Source organism: Melospiza melodia, chromosome 11 (genome assembly GCF_035770615.1).
Source record: "Melospiza melodia melodia isolate bMelMel2 chromosome 11, bMelMel2.pri, whole genome shotgun sequence".
Classification (NCBI taxonomy): Eukaryota; Metazoa; Chordata; class Aves; order Passeriformes; family Passerellidae; genus Melospiza; species Melospiza melodia.
Window position 1 is genome coordinate 5,032,174 of NC_086204.1, and position 21,053 is coordinate 5,053,226.

Here is a 21,053-nt window from a genome sequence, read left to right on the forward strand (position 1 = left end):
GAGGGCCGGGATTTGGGAAGGGAGATTTTCTGGCTGGGTGTTAAAAGGATCACCTCTGTCACTAGGAGGGAGCTGCCCTGGGGTACCCCCTCCTCCCCTGGGGGAGCAGAGGGTCTCAACCATTCCCAGAGGGACTCGTGGATGTGGGATGCATCCTTGAATGCTGGCCTGGGTAGCACAAACCTGGATTTGCAGTCACCCTGGAACCCCAGGAGACTGGGCAGTGTAGTGCGCTTTTGTCCCTTGGAATCTGCAGCCAGCACTGATAATTGAAAATTGAAATTGATAATTTATCAACTGATAATTTATCAATTGATAATTTATAAAGTGAAATTGAAAAAAAATTAGTTAAAACTGCAGGATATCTATATTTGGTCCTTTCCCTGCTGCCCAGGGATTTCTTGACTTAGGTTGTGCCTCTGGGCTCTCTGGCTCAATAATAGCTGCTGGTGGCTCTGTCTCCCTTGAATTCAGCACCTTTTGTAGTGCTTTCATACTTTATGGTGTATGAAAAGGAACCTTTTGTTGGTTTTTACACGTGTAAATCCTTGCAAAGTGAGAAATAGTGAATAACCATTCCCACTGCTCCATGGGCCTGATGGTTTTACAGGCTTTTATCATGTCCTCACCCTGTTGTTTGGCTCCTTTACTGAGGATTCCTCACACAGTTGGTTTCTGCTCTTCACAAAGCCATTTGCAGCATCTCATCTTCCTGGTACCCCTCCTCCAAACCTCTCAAGCTTTGCCTCCTCCTTCTCGAGATGGTTGACCTGAATATCACTTGCAGGATTCCAGATCAGCTCGCTCTCACCAAGGTTGAGTTTCACCTGCCCACTTCCTTGCCCGCTTTCCTCCTGCACTTCTCAGCTTCAGCTTTGAGAAGACTAAATTTAGCCTTGGTGACCAACTTTGCCATCCTCCTCCCCTTCCAGAGTGTTTCTGAGCAACCAAGGCCCTGACAGAGATCTCCGTGGGGCTTCTCGGTAACCTCCTTTCATCCTGAGAGCTAAACCCTTACTCCTCTCCCACCTGGCGGGCTTCAGGATTACTTTCCTTCTCATCCCAGCACCACTTTGGTGCTTTGGGAAACTTTGAGGGTGGATTTTGACGAGAACTTTTTGAAACGAGTCTGTCAAATTGGATCACCATTATCTACTGGCTTGCAGTGTTGGGTGACCTGTATTTACTGATGCACTTACAGGTTCCTCTAACAGAGTGTCCAGGGCACAAGCAGAATTTACTGGTCTTTATTTTCTTGATGCACAACAGCTTTTATAAGAAATTGAGGTTTCCTCAGAGGTTTCCTCTGGCAGGTTTTTCTTCTCGAGTTGCTCACCCTTTCGGAGTGATAATCACTTGGTGGTTCTCCGCTCCTTGGTGCAGTTCTGCAGTTCGTAGGTGAGCACCAATCTGAGCTCAGGGGTTTGTGCTCTCCTTCTCACTGATTTGCTGGGAGACAGTTTAGCCAGGGTGGTAATTTTCCACGGCTGACTGGGAGCCTCTCCATCATTTGGAGCCTTTCCACAGAGACCTGGTTTTCCCTCTGGAAGAGGTGACGTGACAGCATTGCAGGGTGAGGTATCAACTACAGATGTGCTTCTTTCTGGGGTTTTTATAGCAGCATGGCATCTTGGAAGTGTCTTCACACATTCTCTCTATTTTCCTTTTGCTCCCTGTCGTGGGTGGCACTTGGGTTCTTCTGAGCACGACCGTGTCACCCCAGTGTTGGACCAGGAGGTGGATCTGCCTCCCTTCCCACATTTCCTCTGCAGTTCACAGCTATGGCAGATGGGAGCAAAGTAACAAGACAGGAGTGAAAACCAAACAGCAGAGATTGTCCCAATCTGCTTGTTTTCCCCCCAGCTTTAGGTCAGAATTGAGAAATGTGATGGAACAATGACCTTGGAGGGGAAGGTGCCCAGGTGTGTCCTTGGCCTCATAGGGAGGAGCAGGGCAGGGGGGGCTGTCAGCTTGTAAAGTCAGCAGCTGCAGAGCAAACCTGGTCAGCTCAGCCTCACCAGTGATGGATCAGTGTCCTCTGCTCAAAAACAGCTCAGTGTCACCCCCAAAGTGATAGAGGGTTTGTTGTTGAGGAAAGGGAGGGATTCGGGCTCTGGCGTATTTGGGACAGAAATCCCAGTTGAAGGCTAAAGCGTGGCTACAGCTTTGAAATGTAGCTCCCTGGTGACCTTCCCAAAAGCAAAGGCACCCTGCATTCCAAGGAGAAGCCTGGCTAGCTGTCAGCCAGGCTGGGGCAGGCACCTCATGGCTTCACGTGTACCAGCCTCAGGCTCAGGCGTCCTGGTGGGGTGATCTCTCTGACCTAGCCTGAGAGATCAGCACTGCCTCTTCCTCAAACCTTTATGTTCTCCCATATCTCTGAGTCTTTTGGAGATTTTTCCCCCAGGGGCCCTCTCCTATGAAGCAGGTTCCTAATATATACACTGAGGTTTGTGTTTGCTGCTATGGAAAAGCTGGATTGCCTTGAAAAGGCAGAATGACCTGCAGAATGAGCTGGTTTTGCTACCTGAGACTGGAGACAGGAAAAAATGCAAATGAAATATGGGTAGTCAGTGATGGATGTGAATTTTTAAAGCAGGTCCATAAAAACATTGATATTATCCCATGAATTACCTGTCACTGAAACCCTGGAAGTATAAATGAGTTAAGTATCAAGATAAGCGTTTTGACATGTGAATTGGTAGAAATCAAGGCCTGAGGTCCCAGCAGAGAGAGCAAGTGACTCATGGTGGGAAGGTCCCCTGAGTCACCTCAGGCACTGGGGACCCTGGGAGGAGTGCAAGGGTTGATTTAGCTGAGTTCAAGCCCTTTAAAGGATGTGTGTGGTTTAGGTGTGGAGCAAAAGCCTGAGCTAATGGGGAGCTTAAATTAAACCACAGTCAGGTTCTGGCTGGAAAATAAGGCAGGTTTAAATGTTAACGAGGAAATACAAGTCCAAGTCAAAATCTGTGCTCGGCTCCCTGAAATGGCTCTGTGGAGACCAGCATTATGGCAGAGTTCATTTGACTTATTGGAGGCATCTATTAGTGCAAAACACTTCCAAATGGAGAGGAAAATTGTTTTGCTGGGCGGTTTTTCCCCTCAAAATGCTGATGTGAGTTTTAAAGGCGAGTTTCTCTCCTTGTGTGCCACCATGGCAGCTCTCATTGGGGTGATGAGGACTTGGTTGGAGGTCCAGGCCAGCACCAGGCTCATGGTTCTGATGTTGCAGCAGCTCAGGTGCAGAGCTGGGCTGTGGCAGAGGGGCTGCCTCCCAAAATCAGCACGTGCAGAGATGCTGCCTCCAGAAGGACTGGGTTTGCTTCGTGTGGATCAGCTGTCCCAAGGGAAATGAGGCTGTTCGGGGTAATGAAGAGCAAAGCAGGCATAAATCCACACATCTCCAGCACCTTCAGTCTGGTTTTTTGTCCTCCCCTCCAATTGCTCCTGCAGAACCTCTCTGTCCCCGCTGCAGATGGTCTGGGAGGGGAGCAGCCAGGGCCCTGATGTTAAAAGCAGCAGCTGGGGCCTTTGGAGGCGGCTGCTCCTGCAGATATGAAGGACCTGGGCCACGTTTGATACCAGGTGAATGTGGCACAGCCTAATTAGTGGCCTCCTACTGTTATTAACCTCTGACTCAGACAGGCTATTTTTTAACAGAGGTGCAAGAAGTTAATACCAGTGCTAATGGCTTCCTATCCAAGGCCTTAATGAAAGCCATGCAGGGACCGGGCTTTTCATCAGTATCTTTCAAACTTTGAACTTGAAATTATCTTCTCCCTCCACCATATTTTTTTTTAAATTTTTGCCTTCCTGCCCACTTTTCTGCCTCCTCTGGGACATCCTGTACAAACTGCTCAGCAGGGTTGGCAGCTGCCAGCTCTGTAGCAGAGCTGACACCCCACAACACCCAGATAAATCATCCCAGTTGGCCACATGGGTCACTGTAGCATCCCACCAGGTGGTGAGATGTCTGCTTGGAGAGCAGGACAAAGGGAAAAGTGAAATCTGTTGGACTGGGAGAAGAGAGAGTAAAGAGATGCTGTGTTAGGGAGGGAGCTTGGTCTTGATCTTGTCTTGGTCTTGCTTAAACCAAACTCCAAGGGAGCTTCAGAGATGCAGGAAAGCATTTAAAAGTGCAAAACTTTCAAGGAGAAATGGAGTAGGATAGAGGCAGTGTTGCTTAGACACTCGAGGAAAGGAGGAGAAGGTCCCAGGCTGAAGCTCTCCCATCCAGGCAGTGCCTCTGGGCAGGAGCAGAGGTGCTGGAGCAGCCTTGTCCTGATGGAGAGCTCATAGCTGCCAGTTTGGGGTGATGGCAGTTGATTTCTGGGCTATTTTCCTTTCCCTCTAGCCCTTCTGACCTGTGTGCAGTGCAGCTGCAGGGTCACATCTTGATGTCTGGTGGAAGAGGAAAACCTGCTCAGGCTCTGTGGCTGGATTGTGCTCTTCTAAAACAAGAACCCATTTTTTATTGAAATATATTTTTCTTTTAAAAAAAATAAGCCTGTTTAAATAAATTTGAAATTATGACAACCTATTTTAAGGCTTAAATTTACTATAATCTATTAATCATTTAAATAACTTCCATCAAGGATTTCTTCTCAAATATTAATGAGCTGAAGGGTGCTGCTTTTACAGTGATATGTCAGATCAGGGGGAAAACATCTCTTACTCTAGCTTTCTAAATGTCACAATGTCACATACTTAGTATCTATTATTTTCCCTCTTTACAATGGAGCAATGCTGGTATTTACATTTTTTCCAAATGTCAGTATGTTGAGTTCCTGCTGTGCGGGAAAGTTCTCGCCTTAATTACCCATAATTTCACGTTAGCAGGCAGGTGCAGGGAGAGTGTTTTCCTCCTTTTGAGCTGGTTCACACGAAGTTGAGAAGCCGTGGGGAGCTGGGAAAGCAGGCAAGCTTGATTTCCCCTCTCAGTCCATGAATAAAGACCGTGTGGGAGAGGAGGAGATGTGCTGCTCCAAATCCCCCCGGCTCCCAGGACCGGCTTTTCAAAGGGGATCTGTGTCCCTGAGCACACAGCTCAGAGTTAGGGGGAATTCCAAAAGTGCTTCTGGCTTCTTGCTGACTTAACTCTGGGTTTTGCTTCCCGCCCAGCCTGGTGGAGAGCTCGGCATCCCTGTGCTGGGGACACTCCAAGTGCTGTGATCACCTCCAGAAACACAGCCCGTGCTGAGCACAAACACGCTGCCAGTTCCCTCTCTGTGGCTGATGCTTCTTTGGATTAATCAATTCAGTTTGGGAGGTTGAACCTGGGTCCCCATGCAGATTTTTGCCCCCCCCTCCCCACTTCCCCTGGCAGCCAGCTCACTTAAGGCAGCCTAATGAAATTAATTAGCAGCAAATTTAAAACGTTGTTTTTCGGCGCTGTAATTGAATTCCAGTTTTCATTTGAAGGCAGCGTGAAACAAGCAAAATAAAGATGATAATTTGCAAAGTGAGAGGGATTGCCAACAATGGGGCAGATACAGGAGGGAAAGATGTGCCTCAGTGGGATGCTGATCATGTTTTTTTTTTTGGTCATCCCAACAAAATCTGCTATTTTCACAAAAAATAGCTAACAGGCTTGAGCTGATGGCTGAGATGGAGGTGGTGTGAGATGGTGATCAAGGTGATCTGGTCCGAGGGGGACACAGTGATTAAAACAGTGCCCATCTCTCCTAGGGAGAGGTGCTGGTGTTACCCTGCCTTTGGCTGAGACCCAGCTGTAGATGTCCCTGAAATTTTGGAGCCAGCCAGGTGAATTAGGTTTGATTTGGTGTTTCGTGTCCTGGAGCATGTGTGGTGTCCCTGCCTGGGTGCCCTCTACTTCCATGACAGCCCAGCTTTGTCCATGTGTCTCACTGCCCCAAACTCTGGAATTAAAGGTGCTTAGGGAAAATTGGGTTGCTTGGGCAGAAGCTGCAGGCACCTCTGCAGGTCTCTGGGCTGAGTCCTGGGGGGAGAGCTGTAGAAAATGGTTGAAAACTGAAAACCTCTGAAATCACGGCCAGATTCATATTTCACTGCTCACAAAGGGTGGTAAATATTTTGCCTGCAACAATTTGAGATGTGCTCCCAGTGACCCCATGATGCTGCTGAGAATTTGTCCTGTATGCTGTGTTCCCAGTGTCTGAAGCTGTGTGGGTGAAACCTGCCCAGACTAGAGCTGGAAGGACACTGCTTGGTTACTGCTGTCACTAAGTGCTGTCTCCCTGCACCACAGCTGGAGTTTTGGAGAGGCCCACATCTGGATTATACCCAGAAATATGGCTTTACTCCCCTTTAGCCCCTCAGGTTGTGATTTATGTAGGGGCATCCATGGTGCTGGCAGGAGATTCTTAGGACTTCTGCTGGTCACAATGACCCTGAGGTGCGTTAGAAAGTCTCTTTTCCCAGCCTGGTGGTAGAAGAAGGAGTCAGAGCTCCTCAGTTCTCAGTCTCAAGGTTGTTTATTGTATCTTATCTATAAAATTCTTTCTCCTGGCCTGCCAAGGTCCGCTCAGCAGGTCAGACAGAGGCACTCTGGCTGCCCTCAGGGTGGTGTTATCTTTTTATACTAAAAACTACATGTACATTATTGACCATAACTTCCCAATACCTATCACCTATGTTAGACAGTGAGCTTCTACTCTAAACCAATCTGTAAGTGCCAACATCACAGCAGAAGATGGAGGCCAAGAAGGAGAAAGGCAGGACATGCCTGAATTCCTCCACCTTGCCTCCTGAACCCCCATTCTAAAAACCCCAAAAGACCTATTTTTCACCCTGTGACAAACTAACTATTATTCTACTTAGACTTTTTTGGCTTGCAAATCCTCATGTAAGGTTGGTAATTTTTTCCATGGGTCATAATCAAAGTCACAGGTGTCTTGTGCTCTGTGCCAGGGTGTCCGAGCCCCTGGCAGGGTTCAGGATGGGATGTCCTGAATTCCAACACCGATGACTAGAGGCTGTGCATCCTTTGGTCCCTCCAGCCATGTTTTTGGGAAGGGGTGAGCATCTGCCACGAGCCCTGTGCTCCAGACCTCCCCCCTGACCAGCTTTGCTCTTGCAGAGATCTCGGGCAACACGGACGACATCCCGCTGGTGCGCTGGCGGCAGCAGTGGCTGGAGAACGGCACCCTGCTCTTCCACATCCACCACCAGGACGGGGCCCCCAGCCTGCCCGGCTTCGACCCCACCGAGGAGCCCCAGACCGAGTCGGCCGAGGAGGAGCTCAGGATCCTCCACATCTCTGTCATGGTAGGTCGGGGGGTACTGGCTGTGGGTTTCCCTGGGTCTGGATTGAAGGCACTTGAGACAGTAACTCATGTTCAGACTCAAGTGTTTATTATTTCTTTTCAGCAAAACAGCCTCACTACTGTGAGTTCAGCAGCAAGGCACAAAATAGCCAACAATCTCTTGTTACAAGGTCTTTTAAGACTAAACTATCCAATTAAGAACTGACACCTAGATTATTTTCCTTTTAACCTAGTAACTGGTCCCACAGAGCCCCCAGTGCACACTTTTCTGCCCAATTACAAAATGCCACCCAAACCCATGAAGAATAAGGAAGAAGAAGAAACCCAGGACCACACCCTGTGCCCTCCATCTTGCCCCATCCACAACATACTAAAAATCTCAAAACCTAAATTTCTCACCAAGTGATACACCTACACTACTTTCTATAATCTATTTCACACTTTTGCGGATTTCAGTCTATCTTGAATTCTAGGAAACTTTCTCCATGAATGAGGGTCAGAGTCAGTGCTCCCCTGGGGGTCAGGGCACCCCAGAGCAGACAGAGAAATATTCCCAGTGTCCTGTGTTTCCACACTATGTAATGGGAAGGCAGCCCCTGATTAGCTGTCCAGAAGCCTGTAGAAAATACAGTGGCTTTTGAAAAGGAATTTTTTCCCCATCTGGCTCCAGCTGTCATAGGATGTGTCCATCTGCCCTGGGCACCTCTGTGAGTGGTGAATGCTGAGTGCCTTCACAGGCTGCTTCAAAGCTCTCCCTTAGCTTGCATCACTTTGAAAAAACATTTGTGGGGTGCTGTGCTTTGAAGGTCTCAGCCAGTTAACCCAGGGTTAATTCCCACTGACTGGTCAGGGGCCCTTTGGCCAGTGCAGGGTGCCTGCTGCCCTCTGCCCTGCTGCACAGCCTGTGTCACAGGGCCACCAGGCACTGTCACCACCACTTTCATCAGCCTGGCAGCCCCCTGGCCATGGCTTCATGTGTCGGGGTCACACAGCAATACACACCCAGCCACACAGAGAAAAGCAGAGAAAGGAGAAATCTGTAGACTGGGGGAAGATCTGTGGTGTGTTTGTTGATTGATTGGTTTTTTTTCTGTTGTGTTGGAAAAAACTTGTAGAATCCTACAATTTTTGTGCCACTGGAAGATAATTAGCCAATGTGTTGCAGAGGCTGCAAGCAGGCTGTTCAGTGGTGTCTGCCCTAATAAGAGCTTCAATTGCTCTTCCAGATTGCAGCCCCAGGCCAGGTTTCTCCTCCATCATTTGTGCTTGATTAGTCCGAGGGAAAAAAAATTGTTTGCAAAGCCACTCCCCAAAACATCTTGCACCATTATCTCAATTTTACTGTCTGCTCCCAGCTGCTCTAAGAGGGTGCATCACCTCTGGAGAGGCTGGCCCTGCTGTGGTCTTGATCTCCTTGGGCACTGCTGTAAGCCAAGATCAAGGCAGAAGTGCCTGGCTGAAGGTTTGTTATGGAGCTGATGAAAAGGATCTCTGCAGCTCGTGGCTGTCACGCCAAAATGTGCAAATGCAGATTGAGTCCTCCCCTGCCCTTTTTTCCCCATCGCTCTCAGCTCTGCTCCGACAGCATCCCTGCCTCCTGACAAACAGAGGCTGGCTTTTGTGCCAGGAGCCAGCATCACGTGGAGTTCTCAAGGCTGATTTCCTTTCTTTGCTGTGTGGTTGCCAAGGGAGGAGGTGTGAGTGACCGTGTTCACAGGGGTCTGAGGATGAGGGAAGAGATGAGGATCTGACCCCATGTTTCAGAAGGCTGATTTATTATTTTATGATAGATATTATATTAAAACTATACTAAAGGAATAGAAGAAAAGATTTCATCAGAAGGCTAGCTAAGAATAGAAAAAGAAAGAATGATAACAAAGTTTCGTGTCTCAGAGTCCAAGCCAGCTGACTGTGATTGGCCATTAATCAGAAACAACCACATGAGACCAATCACAGATGCACCTGTTGCATTCCACAGCAGCAGATAATCAATGTTTACATTTTGTTCCTGAGGCCTCTCAGCTTCTCAGGAAGAAAACTCCTAAGGAAAGGATTTTTCATAAAGGATGTCGGTGACAGGTGTGAGTGAAGGATTGCATCCATCGTGACCAAGGTCTGCTCGTGGGCTGGGTGAGGAGCACTCCCACACCCATCCCTGGCAGGGCTCCTCTCCCAGCACTCACATGTGTGCTGGGCTGGGGGGAATAAGGAACAATGGGATTTCAGTGCTCCTGTGCGGGGGAAAAGGGGATATAAGGTGGTGGTCTGACCCTCTCCAATAGGCAGGAGGTAGGGGAGACTTCAGTTCTGGCTTTCATCCTCCACTCAGAGCCTCTTGAAATCTCAAGAGTCCACAGGCTGCTTTTCTCAGGGATAATTTGAGCTCTCAGACCAGTGGGGCAGAAGAAATTAATTTTCAATGAAATAACAAGTCTCTTTTGTGAACCCATGGCCACTGCCTGAAAAAAAATGAGCATCCACCAGATTCGAGCTCCAGCTGGTCTCTGCTGTTCACCAGCACAGGTGTATGGCAGAGCTTGCTGGTGTTTGGGGGATTTAATGTGCATACAGAGGGTGAAGGAAAGCCAGGAATGCCCTGGAATTCCTCCTACCTGCTTGTCATCCACCTGCAGGTGGACTTTCTCTAGGGTGATGGAGAGCCATGACAGAGAGGGCCATCCCTGGTGGGGATGGGGATAATCCTCACTAATTTATGGATCACAAGAACTCACAGGGATTGGAGCATGGTGCAGAATTAGGCTCCCACTTTGCCACTAAAATTCCTGCATGACTCTGCCAGGCACTTTATACAAATGCATGTAGAGATGGAATCAGATTGATACAGAGATTAGATATTGGGAATAAAATCTTCCCTGTGAGTGCTGAGGCCCTGGCACAGGCCTGGAGAAGCTGTGGCTGCCCCATCCCTGGAAGTGTCCAAGGCCAGGTTGGAAGGGCTTGTCCCTGCTTTTGGCAAGGGCATTGGAATGAGGTGAATTTAAGGTCCCTTCCAATCAAAAGCATTGTAGGATTCTATGGTTTCTATGATTCAGGGCCAATTTTCAGCCCCAGCAAGATTTTCTGACTTCCTGGCTGTAGGCTCCCTGGCCAGAGAGATGCCAGCCCCCTGACTTCTGCAGGACTGCTGGTCTCGTGAATCCCTAAGCTTGTTTCCTCTTTCTTTCTTTTCTTTTCTTTTTTTTTTTATTATTGTTTAGAGGGTTTTTTTTTTGTTTGTTTTTGTTTTTGTTATTAAAGAAAGTTGGGAAGGAGGCTCGGAGGATGCATCACAGCTCCATTATCCTGGAAATGAAAGTGGGTTAAACTGTAATGGCCATTAAACTTCCTTTTCCAGCTGCCTCTCCTGCCTCTCATTCAATAATTCCCCTAATGTTTTATCCTAATGGAGCGGATTATTACTATTATTTTATTTTCTCAAGATCACCTGTTGCATTGAAAAGAGGAGGGAGACCGGAGCTGTGGATGGACTCTGAGCTCTTAACTGGCTCCACATGGTTTTTCTTGTTATTATTGTGATTATTCTTGGCAGACTGTGCATGAAGGGCCAGTCTGGGGCTTTCATCTCACCGCCCTCCATCTGTGACGTCTTGCAGGAGGGTGATCTTGGGGACAGTGGCAGGGTGGCAGGGCCAGGTGCAGTTTTGGGGTCCATTCCTGTGGGACAGGAGCTTTTTCAGCCTCTTTCCCCAAACACGTTCCCCAAACAACACTTCAGTCATCCGCCTGTCTCAAGCCTTGATCTCTTTTAATCTGTGCTGCGATTTCTGCCGGATACCCTGGGAGCATCTCCCAAGATTGAGAGTGACAGCACTGAAACTGGCTGGAAATGGGTCAGAAAAAGTTGCCCGTAGGAGCATTTGCCTGGAATAAAGCTGATCTCTGTTTTCAGAGGCAGGAGAGTGAAACAAAACATGCTTTGCTTTAAATGCTGCTTTTTCATGCCTCGCTGGCAACTTCAACACTGGTCCAGCCCAGGGCAGGCTCCAGGCCAGCACTGGGTGCTCCTGGTGCCAGCAGACTCTTGGTGATGGGCTCTCCTTTCCACCCTGGAGCATCCCTGGGGTGTTTGTGTCCCAGGGGATGGTGGATGCCAGCCCCTGGCTGTCACTATAGGACACCAAACAACATGAGCGCACACTGCTGCTCTCAAGGTGAAGAAAAGGAAAGTTTATTTTCTGACTCTAACATTTACAGTTTTCCAAAAGTGACAGTGGATTGGAGGGTGAAGGTGCTACCTCTCCAATGACACTGGACAAACCAACAGTCCATCAAATTTCTCCTGTTCTGTCAGGATCTTTCTAGCTTGTCACAGTGACCCCAAGAGAAGTTAGAAAGTCTCTTTTCCCAGCCTGGTGCTTGAAGAAGGAGTCAGGGCTCTTCATTTCTTCGTCTCAAGGTTGTTTATTGTGTCTTATCTATAAAATTCTTTCTCCTGCCTTGCTGAGGTCCATCCAGCAGGACAGTTCCAGGCACTCTGCCTGCCCCCAGGGTTGTGTTATGTCTTTATACTAAAAACTACATGTACAATGTTTACAATTACTTTCCAATGCCTATCACCTGTGTTAGACAGTGAGCTTCTACTCTAAACCAATCTGTAAGTGGTGGGATTGGTTTAGAATAGAAGTGCCCTGTCTAACATAGGTGATAGGTATTGGAAAGTAATTGTAAATATGTTATACGTGGTTTGTAGTATAAAAAGACAGCGCAGTAAGAGTGCCGCTGGCTGCCCTGCTGAGCAGACCTCAGCTGGGCAGGAGGAAAATTTTATAGGTAAGATATAATAAACAACTCTGAGACAGAAAACTGAAGAACTCCAGGGGGCCCAAAACAGAGACTTTTCACATGTCTGGGGGCTGCAATTACCGGCAGAACTCCCGAGAACACCTGTCTGACCCTGCTCGGTGTGTGCTCCCCGCAGGGAGGCATGATCGCCCTGCTGCTGTCCATCCTGTGCCTGGTGATGATCCTGTACACCCGCCGGCGCTGGTGCAAGCGGCGCCGCGTGCCGCAGCCCCAGAAGAGCGCCAGCGCCGAGGCCGCCAACGAGATCCACTACATCCCCTCGGTGCTGATCGGGGGCCACGGGCGCGAGAGCCTGCGCAACGCCCAGCGCGTGCAGGGCCACAACTCCAGCGGCACGCTCAGCATCCGCGAGACGCCCATCCTGGACGGCTACGAGTACGACATCACCGACCTGCGGCACCACCTGCAGCGCGAGTGCATGAACGGCGGCGAGGACTTCGCCAGCCAGGTCACCCGCACGCTGGACTCGCTGCAGGGCTGCAACGAGAAGGCCAGCATGGACCTCACGCCAGGTGGGCTTGGGCTGACTTGGATCCTTTCTGCCTTGTCTTCTCCCTGGTTCCGATCGTGTGTTTTGCAATAATTGCCAATATGGCCAGATGGGACGTGCCTTGGCTTGCCTGGCCCATGCTGCTGAGCCAAATAGGTGAAACTGTGGTGTTTCACCCCAGAGACACTTTGGGCTGGCTGGGTGTGTGGTGTTTCACCCCACAGACACTTTTGGCTGGCTGGGTGCTGCAGCTGGGCCCGTGGGGACAAGTCCAGGTCTGCAGGAGCTCTGGTGGCTGTGGGATGGAGCTTTCCCCCATAACAGGGGCTGCTCCTTAGGTTTACCTCTGGTGGAGAAGTTTTAAGGTGATGGTGAGGGAAAGGAGTTGGTTCTGATGGAGGATTTCAATCCAGAGCTTTATTTTAGCCTCTGAATGCAGCAACAGCTCTAACAGAACTGCCTGACCGTGTGGTTTGCTCACCCTTTTACCTGGGGGAGAAGGGGAGGGAAGGGGTAGGAGCCAGCAACCAGGTATTTTTCAGAAAATATCATGGTGACATGGCCCCCTCCCATTGTGACCCCCAAACTATCCTTCTGTGTCCCCAGATTTCTGTTGTCTTCTTCAGGTGAGGTTTTTGGTAGCAAATTTTTACTTGCCATCAGTGTGATTCAGAGTTAATACTGCCTTCTGATCACCAGCAGGGATTCTTTGAGGCTCGTATCAAACCTGTTCCTTGGTCATATCACTAACTGAGCCATCCAACTAGAGCCTTATAACAAACCTGTTTTTTGGTTATATCACTGAGCCATCCAACTAGAGCCTTCCCAAACAGTTTGGGAAGATCATGGTGTGGTGCCTGAAGCTCTCCTGCATATGAGGAAGCGCCCTGAGAGGCTGAGTGTTAAATCTCAGCTTTTGGCTAGTTTGGTGGAGGTGCCAGTCCTCTTCAGGATTTGAGCTGCTCATCAGTGTGCCAATGAGCTCAGCTCATTGAGTTCAGCACCTTGATCGCCTCAGGACGATCTGGAGATGGACCCAAGGAAACCTTTCTCTCACCTCCCTCCCTTTTAAAAGTCTAAATGTTTCACCTTCAATCCTTCCTGCTCAGGGAGTGACAACGCCAAGCTGTCCCTGATGAACAAGTACAAGGACAACATCATTGCCACCAGCCCCGTGGACTCCAACCACCAGCAGGCCACGCTGCTGTCCCACACCTCCAGCAGCCAGCGCAAGCGCATCAACAACAAGGCGCGAGGTAGGGCAGTCCCTGGGGAGGGTGGGCAGCCTTGGGCTCCCACCCACCCACATTCCAGCCACCCACCCCCCTCTGGGATGGGGAAATAGGACCAGAGCGTGGAGAGAGCGTGGGAAAGGGGGTTTGGGTGGGGAGAAATGGGAAATGTGGTGCCTGCAAGGACGTGAGTGATGTTGGGATGGTTGTGAAGATGCAGGTGGTGTTTGCCCCAGTAAATACTGCAGGATTCTGGCACAGCCACGGGGAAAAGGTGTAAGGTATCCTGGTGTGGGGGTCTGGCTGTGTGTGTGGGAAGGGGAGCAGATGCTGTCCCTGCTGCACCTGGCAGATGGAGCTTCTGCTCTGTAGTGCAGGGCTTTCCCTGAAGGGTGCTGTAGGATGCCAAGGTTTGGGGTGGCACGGTGCCAACCCCTCCGTGACTACACTCAGTGTCCCCTGCAGCTGGCTCAGCCTTTCTCAACCCCGAGGGGGACTCAGGGACAGAGGCAGACACCGATCCCCAGCTGACCTTCTACACAGACCCCTCGCGGAGCCGCCGGCGCAGCCGAGGTGGGTGCAGGGGCAGGTGCAGGGGCAGGTGCAGGTGCAGGGGTGGGTGCAGGTGCAGGGGTGGGTGCAGGTGCAGGGTGGGTGCAGGTGCAGGTGCAGGGGTGGGTGCAGGCGCAGGTGCAGGGGTGGGTGCAGTGCAGGGGTGGGTGCAGGTGCAGGTGCAGGGGTGGGTGCAGTGCAGGGGTGGGTGCAGGTGCAGGTGCAGGGGTGGGTGCAGGGGCAGGTGCAGGGGCAGGTGCAGGTGCAGGGGTGGGTGCAGGTGCAGGGGTGGGTGCAGGCGCAGGTGCAGGGGTGGGTGCAGGTGCAGGGGTGGGTGCAGGTGCAGGGGTGGGTGCAGTGCAGGGGTGGGTGCAGGCGCAGGTGCAGGGGTGGGTGCAGGTGCAGGGTGGGTGCAGTGCACGGGTGGGTCACCAGCCATCCCTCTTGCCTCATTTGCCGTTGCTTCTCTGGGTTTGGAGACTTTGCATTGGTAAAAAGATGGAAACCCCAGTGCAATCCCAGCTACTGCAGGCAGGCACAGTCCCTGCTTTGCAGCAGGCGGCTGCTGCTCTCCGGTGGAGCTTCCCAGCAGAGGGTGAAATGTTTTCTGATGTTTTGCTGGAGGCTCCTGCCGGGCACTGGTGTATATTAATGAGTAACACGCTTCAAAGGCTGGCCCGTGCCGTGCCATGCTGCTGCTCAGCACCGTGCACATGCCAGCTGTGCGTGCACCAGGGGTGGGAACAGCCAGGCTGGAGTCTTGCCCCACTGCCCTGCTCTGTCCCTCTGGGAGGTTTCCTCTTCCCAAGAGGGAAGTTAGTGCCTGTTTCCCTCGCTGAGCCTCGTTTGCTGGATGATGCCTTGTTTTTCTGGGAGTGGCAAGACTGGGAGCCATCAGCGGAGGCTGGAAGGCTCAGAGACAGGGACAGACATTCAGGCTTTGTCTCCAAACAGTTTGTTTTCCGCTCAGCTTCTTCAGCTGAAAGATTAAAAGTCAAAGACCTGCATGCTCTGAGCAGTTAGGGCTCTCTATTGCTTTTTCAAGAGCATCAACGAGCCTGTTGTCATGACAAAATTAACCCAAGTGAAGTGCCAAGAAGGAGTGGGTAAAACCAGGATACTGCATTTACCTTCTTTTTTTTCCTGATATCTCTGCTCTGCTTTAGAGCTCTGATGCTGCAAAGTTCTCAGCATGCTGCACTGCAGGGTGTGGGAGAGCCAGGGCTCTGGGGGATCAGGAAGATCTTGGTCACAGCAGGAGAGAGAGATAGATAGTCCCATGGCAAAGGCTGCTTCATGTTCTTCAAAGTGCAAAATTATTCCATTTGATTCGATTGAGGCTGGGTTTCCAGGGGGCTGGGCAGGGTCTCTGCATCCTGGGCTCCCCTGGCTGCACCCAGAGACCTTCCTGGGTGCTGCAGGTGTCGGGTCTGACTGTGCTCCTGTGCTCTGCAGTGGGGTCCCCCCGAAGCCCCGTGAACAAGACCACGCTGACCCTCATCAGTGTGACGAGCTGTGTCATCAGCCTGGTGTGCTCTTCCCACATGAACTGCCCCCTCGTCGTCAAGATCACCCTGCATGTCCCTGAGCACCTCATCGCCGACGGTGAGCACCCCCTGCTCCTTGTTACCCACTCTGTACCCCCTGCTCTCACCCACTCCTGCACCCCCTGCTCCTTCCTACTCATTCCAGCACTCCCTTCTCTTACCCACTCCTTCCTGCCCCGCTCTGTGAGGATTGATGGAGGAGAGGGGGAATGATGGTGCAAGACAGGAGGGACAGGTGGGGATGGAGGGCACCAGTGTGGGACAGAGGGAATGGGGATGGGACGGAGGGAATGGGCATGGGACAGAGGGAATGGGCATGGGATGGAGATGGGGATGGGTGGAAGACAGTGGGATGGAGGGGATGGGTCCATGACAGAGGGAATGGTGTGAGATGGAGGGTACCATGTTGGGAGCAAGGGATGGAGTGGTACAGGGTGGAGGGGATAGGCACTGTCACTACAGGACATGAAATAACACGAAATGGACACGCAGCTTTTCCAAGGTGAAAAAAGAGTTTTTAATTTTTGACTCTAACATTTATAGATTTCCAAGAGTGACAGTGGATTGGAGGGTGACAGTGCCACCTCTTGAATGACACTGGGCAGACTAACAGTCAATCAAATTTCTCCTCCTCTATAAAAGAATGTAAAACAATGTTATTTACACAAAGCATGTGAGAAAGTTCATTACAAGAATGTAAACATCAGAAGGCTTAGAAAATCTCAAAAAATCAGGGTGACAAGGCACAGGACAGAAGAGACAGACACAGGGTGGAGATGGCTGCTGTGGAACACAGGGCTTGCTGCAGGATGGAGGGGATGGGCAGAGGGCCAAGGAGATTATTGTGTGTTGGAGGGAAGTGGATATGGGATTAAATGGTGGGACAGACCTCTGTGTGGGACCAAAGGGAGAGCTGTGGGATGGAGATGGCTGCTGTGGGACAGAGGGGAAAGGCACAGCATGGAAGGAGCTGTCATGTGTATGGAATGGAGGGGGCTGTCGTATGGCAGAGAGGACGGGCACAGGACAGAGGATTCCTTGTGGCACAGAAGGAACTCTTGTGGAACAGAGGGTGCTTTCTCAGGATGGAGTGAATGGGCAGGGGATGGGGGCAAACATCACGGGATGGGTGGGATGCAGGGCACCCCCATGGGATGAGGGTGCAGCAGCGGGTGGCTGTCACTGACTGCCCTTGTCTCGGTGGCAGGGAGCCGGTTCATCCTGCTGGAGGGGAGCCAGCTGGATGCCAGTGACTGGCTGAACCCAGCACAGGTTGTCCTCTTCTCCCAGCAAAACTCCAGTGGGCCCTGGGCCCTGGACCTGTGTGCCCGGCGCCTCCTGGACCCCTGTGAGCACCAGTGTGACCCCGAGACTGGTGAGTGCTCCTGAGGGTGGCTCTGTCAGCTGGTGTGCCCGCACTCGGCAGGGGAGCACATGGAAAGCCTTCCCATGCCATGTCCCTGGTGTCTCCACAGGGGAGTGTCTCTGCTATGAAGGTTACATGAAGGACCCTGTGCACAAGCACCTCTGCATCAGGAATGAGTGGGGAACGAACCAGGGGTGAGTGCCCAGCCTTGCAGTGTCCTCACAGGAGCTGCTGGGCTTCCACAGCCCCTCAGCACAGCTGTGGGGACTTCTTGCATGGCAGAACTGTGGTAAATTCTTGGAGGCACCTCGGTGAATTGGAAGGTCAGCCCACAGCTGGGCTCTGCAGGAGAGAAGATTTCTGTTCTTTGAAATAATCAGGATTGATGTACAAGAGGCCATTGTCACATTTCAGAGTAAAAACCCCCTGGAAGAGATTGAGGTTGTTCCTCCCACCCTTGTGTGCACTATCTTGGGCATCCTGCACTTTGTGGGGCTGAGGTCCCCACTGAAAACTGGGAAAATTAAATGCTTTGATACTGTGCCCGAGGGACAGTATCAAAGAGGAGTCACCGCCTGCTCCAAGCTTCACACACCTGGAGGTGGTAAAGGAAATTTTTCTGATGTTTCAGCAGCAATTTGGTGGTGGATTCCCAAAGTTTCCACCTCTCTGTGACCCTCAAGGGGATGCTCAATCTGTCCCTCTGCACTTGTGGGTCTGTGATGTGCAGCTCCCAGGAATGGCTGGAGATGATGTGCACAAAACCAAGACATCCCCAAATTCAGAGCTCCCACCAAACCCTTTTTCCCCCCCTTTTCTCATTATGCTGCAGCTGGATCGGTGGTGGCCCTGCACGTGGCAGGATGCCCTCTCTGAAGTTATTAATGTTCACAGTGGGAAGAGAAAAATCATCAAAGGCTGGGCTTGGTGTCCCCCCTGCCGTGTCTCTGCGCTGGGGGCTGGCAGCTGTCAGTGCTGGCACAGCCCTGCTGTGTCCCTTTGAACTGGGCCCTGGGGAGAGCACTGCTGCTCCATCTCCAGCCCCCTCGCTGCTTTTTATCATTTTAGAGGCAATTTAGCACCAGCTGTGCCAGACAGGCTGTTGCTCTGGGTGCCCTGGGCAGGGCCATGCTCGTTGTGCAGGTGGCCCCTGTTGGGGATGTGCTGTGGCTGTGGTGATGGTCCCCAAACCTCTGTGAGGTGCCACTGCTGGGGCAGGAGAATCCAGGCAGAAACACAGCTCCTTGTGCTGTGTGTCCCCAGTGTGCTAGAGGAATGGCCCCAGCTCCTCTGTGCCATCTCATAGGAGACATTGAGTTACTCCCCTGACAGGGATTTGCCTGTTTTGGGAGGTGTTGTGTTTAGGAGTGTCTCACAGTGGGCTGGAAAGAGCCCACAGCCACATATGGTTTTGGTGTGTTGAGCCCAACACCTTGCAAAAATCAAATTAACAAATAACTTTGTTAATGGAGGCTAGTAATAAAAATGGATAAGCACTGTGGAGAAACATTTGCTTCCTGACCCTCTGCTTTTCCTGTGCTCCTGAGTGTGGGTCTGCAGCTTCACACTTTCCTTCCATGCACACTGCTCTTCTCCAGCTTTTTCCTGATTTAGCTGCTTCACTTTCTGAAGGCAAAGTGGAGAGAAAGATGCTGCTTTCAGGTAAATTGGGAAAAAATATAGATGGTAACAAGCAGCAGAGAAGCCAAGGGCAAGAAGGACCAATACATTCCTAAAGCCCCCTGGACCTGTTGGCATCCCCTGGCCCAGCTTTGGTGTCGGCAATGCCCACTGAAAGGTGCTCAGGACCTGCCCTGCTCCTCTGGGGGATTTGGGGCTGCTTTTTTAGACCTATCTCCAGCCTGAGGCTCCCACAGGAGCCTTTCCTCTGCCTTTTCTCCTGCAACAGGATCCATTCCTGGCCAGGGTGCATCCTGTCTTGTGTTTCTTCTTCTATACCAGAGTTGGCTATAACAAATTATGTGCAGCATTTCCAGACTATTTTTCTGTTTGAGGCAGAGAATCCTGGCAGTTCTCCTTTCTCCCCAGGGTGCAGCACAGCCCTAGACCATGGTGGGGCTGTCAAAGTCCTTCTGCCCTTCCCTGGGCTCTTGAGAAGGCTCCAGTGCTGCAGCTGTCACCGTCCTTAGAAAACTCTCTCCAGCCTCTTGAAACTGGGCTCATTCTGTGTTTCTTCATGGAACCTGTCAGATTTTTGTTTCATAAAATGGTAACGGCTGAAACCACACTTGACCATCCCTACCTGCAGCTTCCACTATTTTTAGGGGCTCTTGAAAGCATGTTCACACTAAGCATTGTGACACTGAGAGCAGCTTGGTGTTTAATGAGAATTTTTCTGTTCCTGATGTCCAGGTGCTGCTGAGTGCAGCTCTGCCTGGAAGGGCTTATGATGGTAGAGGTCCCTTTTGCATGAACTTTTGGCCTCCACAAGGTTGTGGTTGAGATGAAATCTCTTCAGCTTAGGAGAACCATCCTGTCAGAGCCTGTTTATCTGGATAACTTGTAGCTGTAAGGTGGTATTTGTAAGGTTTTTTGGGGTAGAGGTTGACTGCAGTGCTGTCTATTGTTGGGCTCATCAGCTCACTCCCAGTTCCAGGCTCACCTGAAAGAGATGTCTGCAAATATTCTCCACTCTCCCCCCTCTCTGAAGGTGAGATCAGCTGTGGCTGAAACACTTCTGACTGCTGTTTGTCCAACATGCTCTGAACCCTCCAATATTGCAGTGATGTTCTGCTGCCACGGGTCAGTCCCCAGAGAAACCACGCTGGCCCTTGGTCAACAAAGCAGGATTTGCCAAATCCCTTGGCAAACCTGGGAGTGATGTGCTCTGCATCTGACCTCCTCTGTTTTCCCTGGGTGGCCTTTTTATCTGAAAACTCATTTCAGCCTTTTGGTTTAGATGGTTTTGCTGTTGGTTTGTTTTTATTTACAGTGATAACAAGTTCCCTCGCTGTCTGTTCACTCAGTAGCATCTAATTTTGCTCATGAAGGCGAGCTCATCTTTGTGCTTTATTGGTGGTGGCAGTGAGAAGCTTTTTGTGCTGTGTGTATTTTGGGTACCAGACTGAGCTCCACGCCTCCACACTGCATCTTTTACCCAACGTGTCCAGACCCTAAATCTTCAGTTTTTCAAAAACTCAGATCTTTTTGATCATGGATACCAGATACATTTGATCTGCTTTTTTTTTTTCTTTTTTTCTTTACTTTTTTTTTTTTTTTTTTTTTTTTTTTTTTTGGTGTGTGTGCTGCTCCTCGCCTGTTTTAAACAAATCTGTCTGGTGCTGTTTGTGTGCTCACAGTCTGTCTCCCTGCTTTGATATGCATTGTTAATTAGCTGCTTCTCGACTCTTACTCTAATGTTCCCTGAGCAGGATGCAGTTTCCAGCAATCCTACCAGCCACACTTCATCTTTGCTCATCAGACCAAATTTCTGCTGTTCTTTTTGTGGTATGATTTGGCCAAAAATCAAATCAGCACATTCCGTCTTTAGTTAATAAACTGTTACCTGCCTGCACCTGTACTTTTTCATCCCAGCCCTTAGATCCATCTCAGACATGGCTTTCCCCTCCCCACGGTGCACTTTTCAGCCTCCCCCGTTGAGATTTGAGGTGCTCTGCATTGAAGGAGACTTTTTCAATGTCCTCTTTCAACTTGTAATGGGCTTCATCGTGGCCTGGGGAGGTTTGAAGGCAGTTTAAGGTGATATGGTGAGCATGCCAGGCTGGGTGCTCTCGTCCTGCTGTGACTGTTGGGAAATTGTCCCACCCCACCCTT

At 50.6% G+C, this 21,053-nt stretch overlaps 1 protein-coding gene across 4 annotated transcripts in view; it reads left to right on the top strand.

The window, feature by feature from the left end:
• The window catches only part of ASTN1 (astrotactin 1), a 68,311-nt gene that overhangs the window by 14,663 nt on the left and 32,595 nt on the right, over positions 1–21,053 (top strand). For all 4 annotated transcript variants that reach the window (XM_063165411.1, XM_063165410.1, XM_063165412.1 and 1 more), the window contains exons 2-8: positions 7,061–7,248; positions 12,187–12,583; positions 13,671–13,817; positions 14,259–14,366; positions 15,801–15,950; positions 17,100–17,267; positions 17,368–17,452. In XM_063165411.1, the coding sequence (XP_063021481.1) occupies positions 7,061–7,248; positions 12,187–12,583; positions 13,671–13,817; positions 14,259–14,366; positions 15,801–15,950; positions 17,100–17,267; positions 17,368–17,452 (1,243 nt within the window). The remainder of the gene's footprint in view (positions 1–7,060; positions 7,249–12,186; positions 12,584–13,670; positions 13,818–14,258; positions 14,367–15,800; positions 15,951–17,099; positions 17,268–17,367; positions 17,453–21,053) is intronic.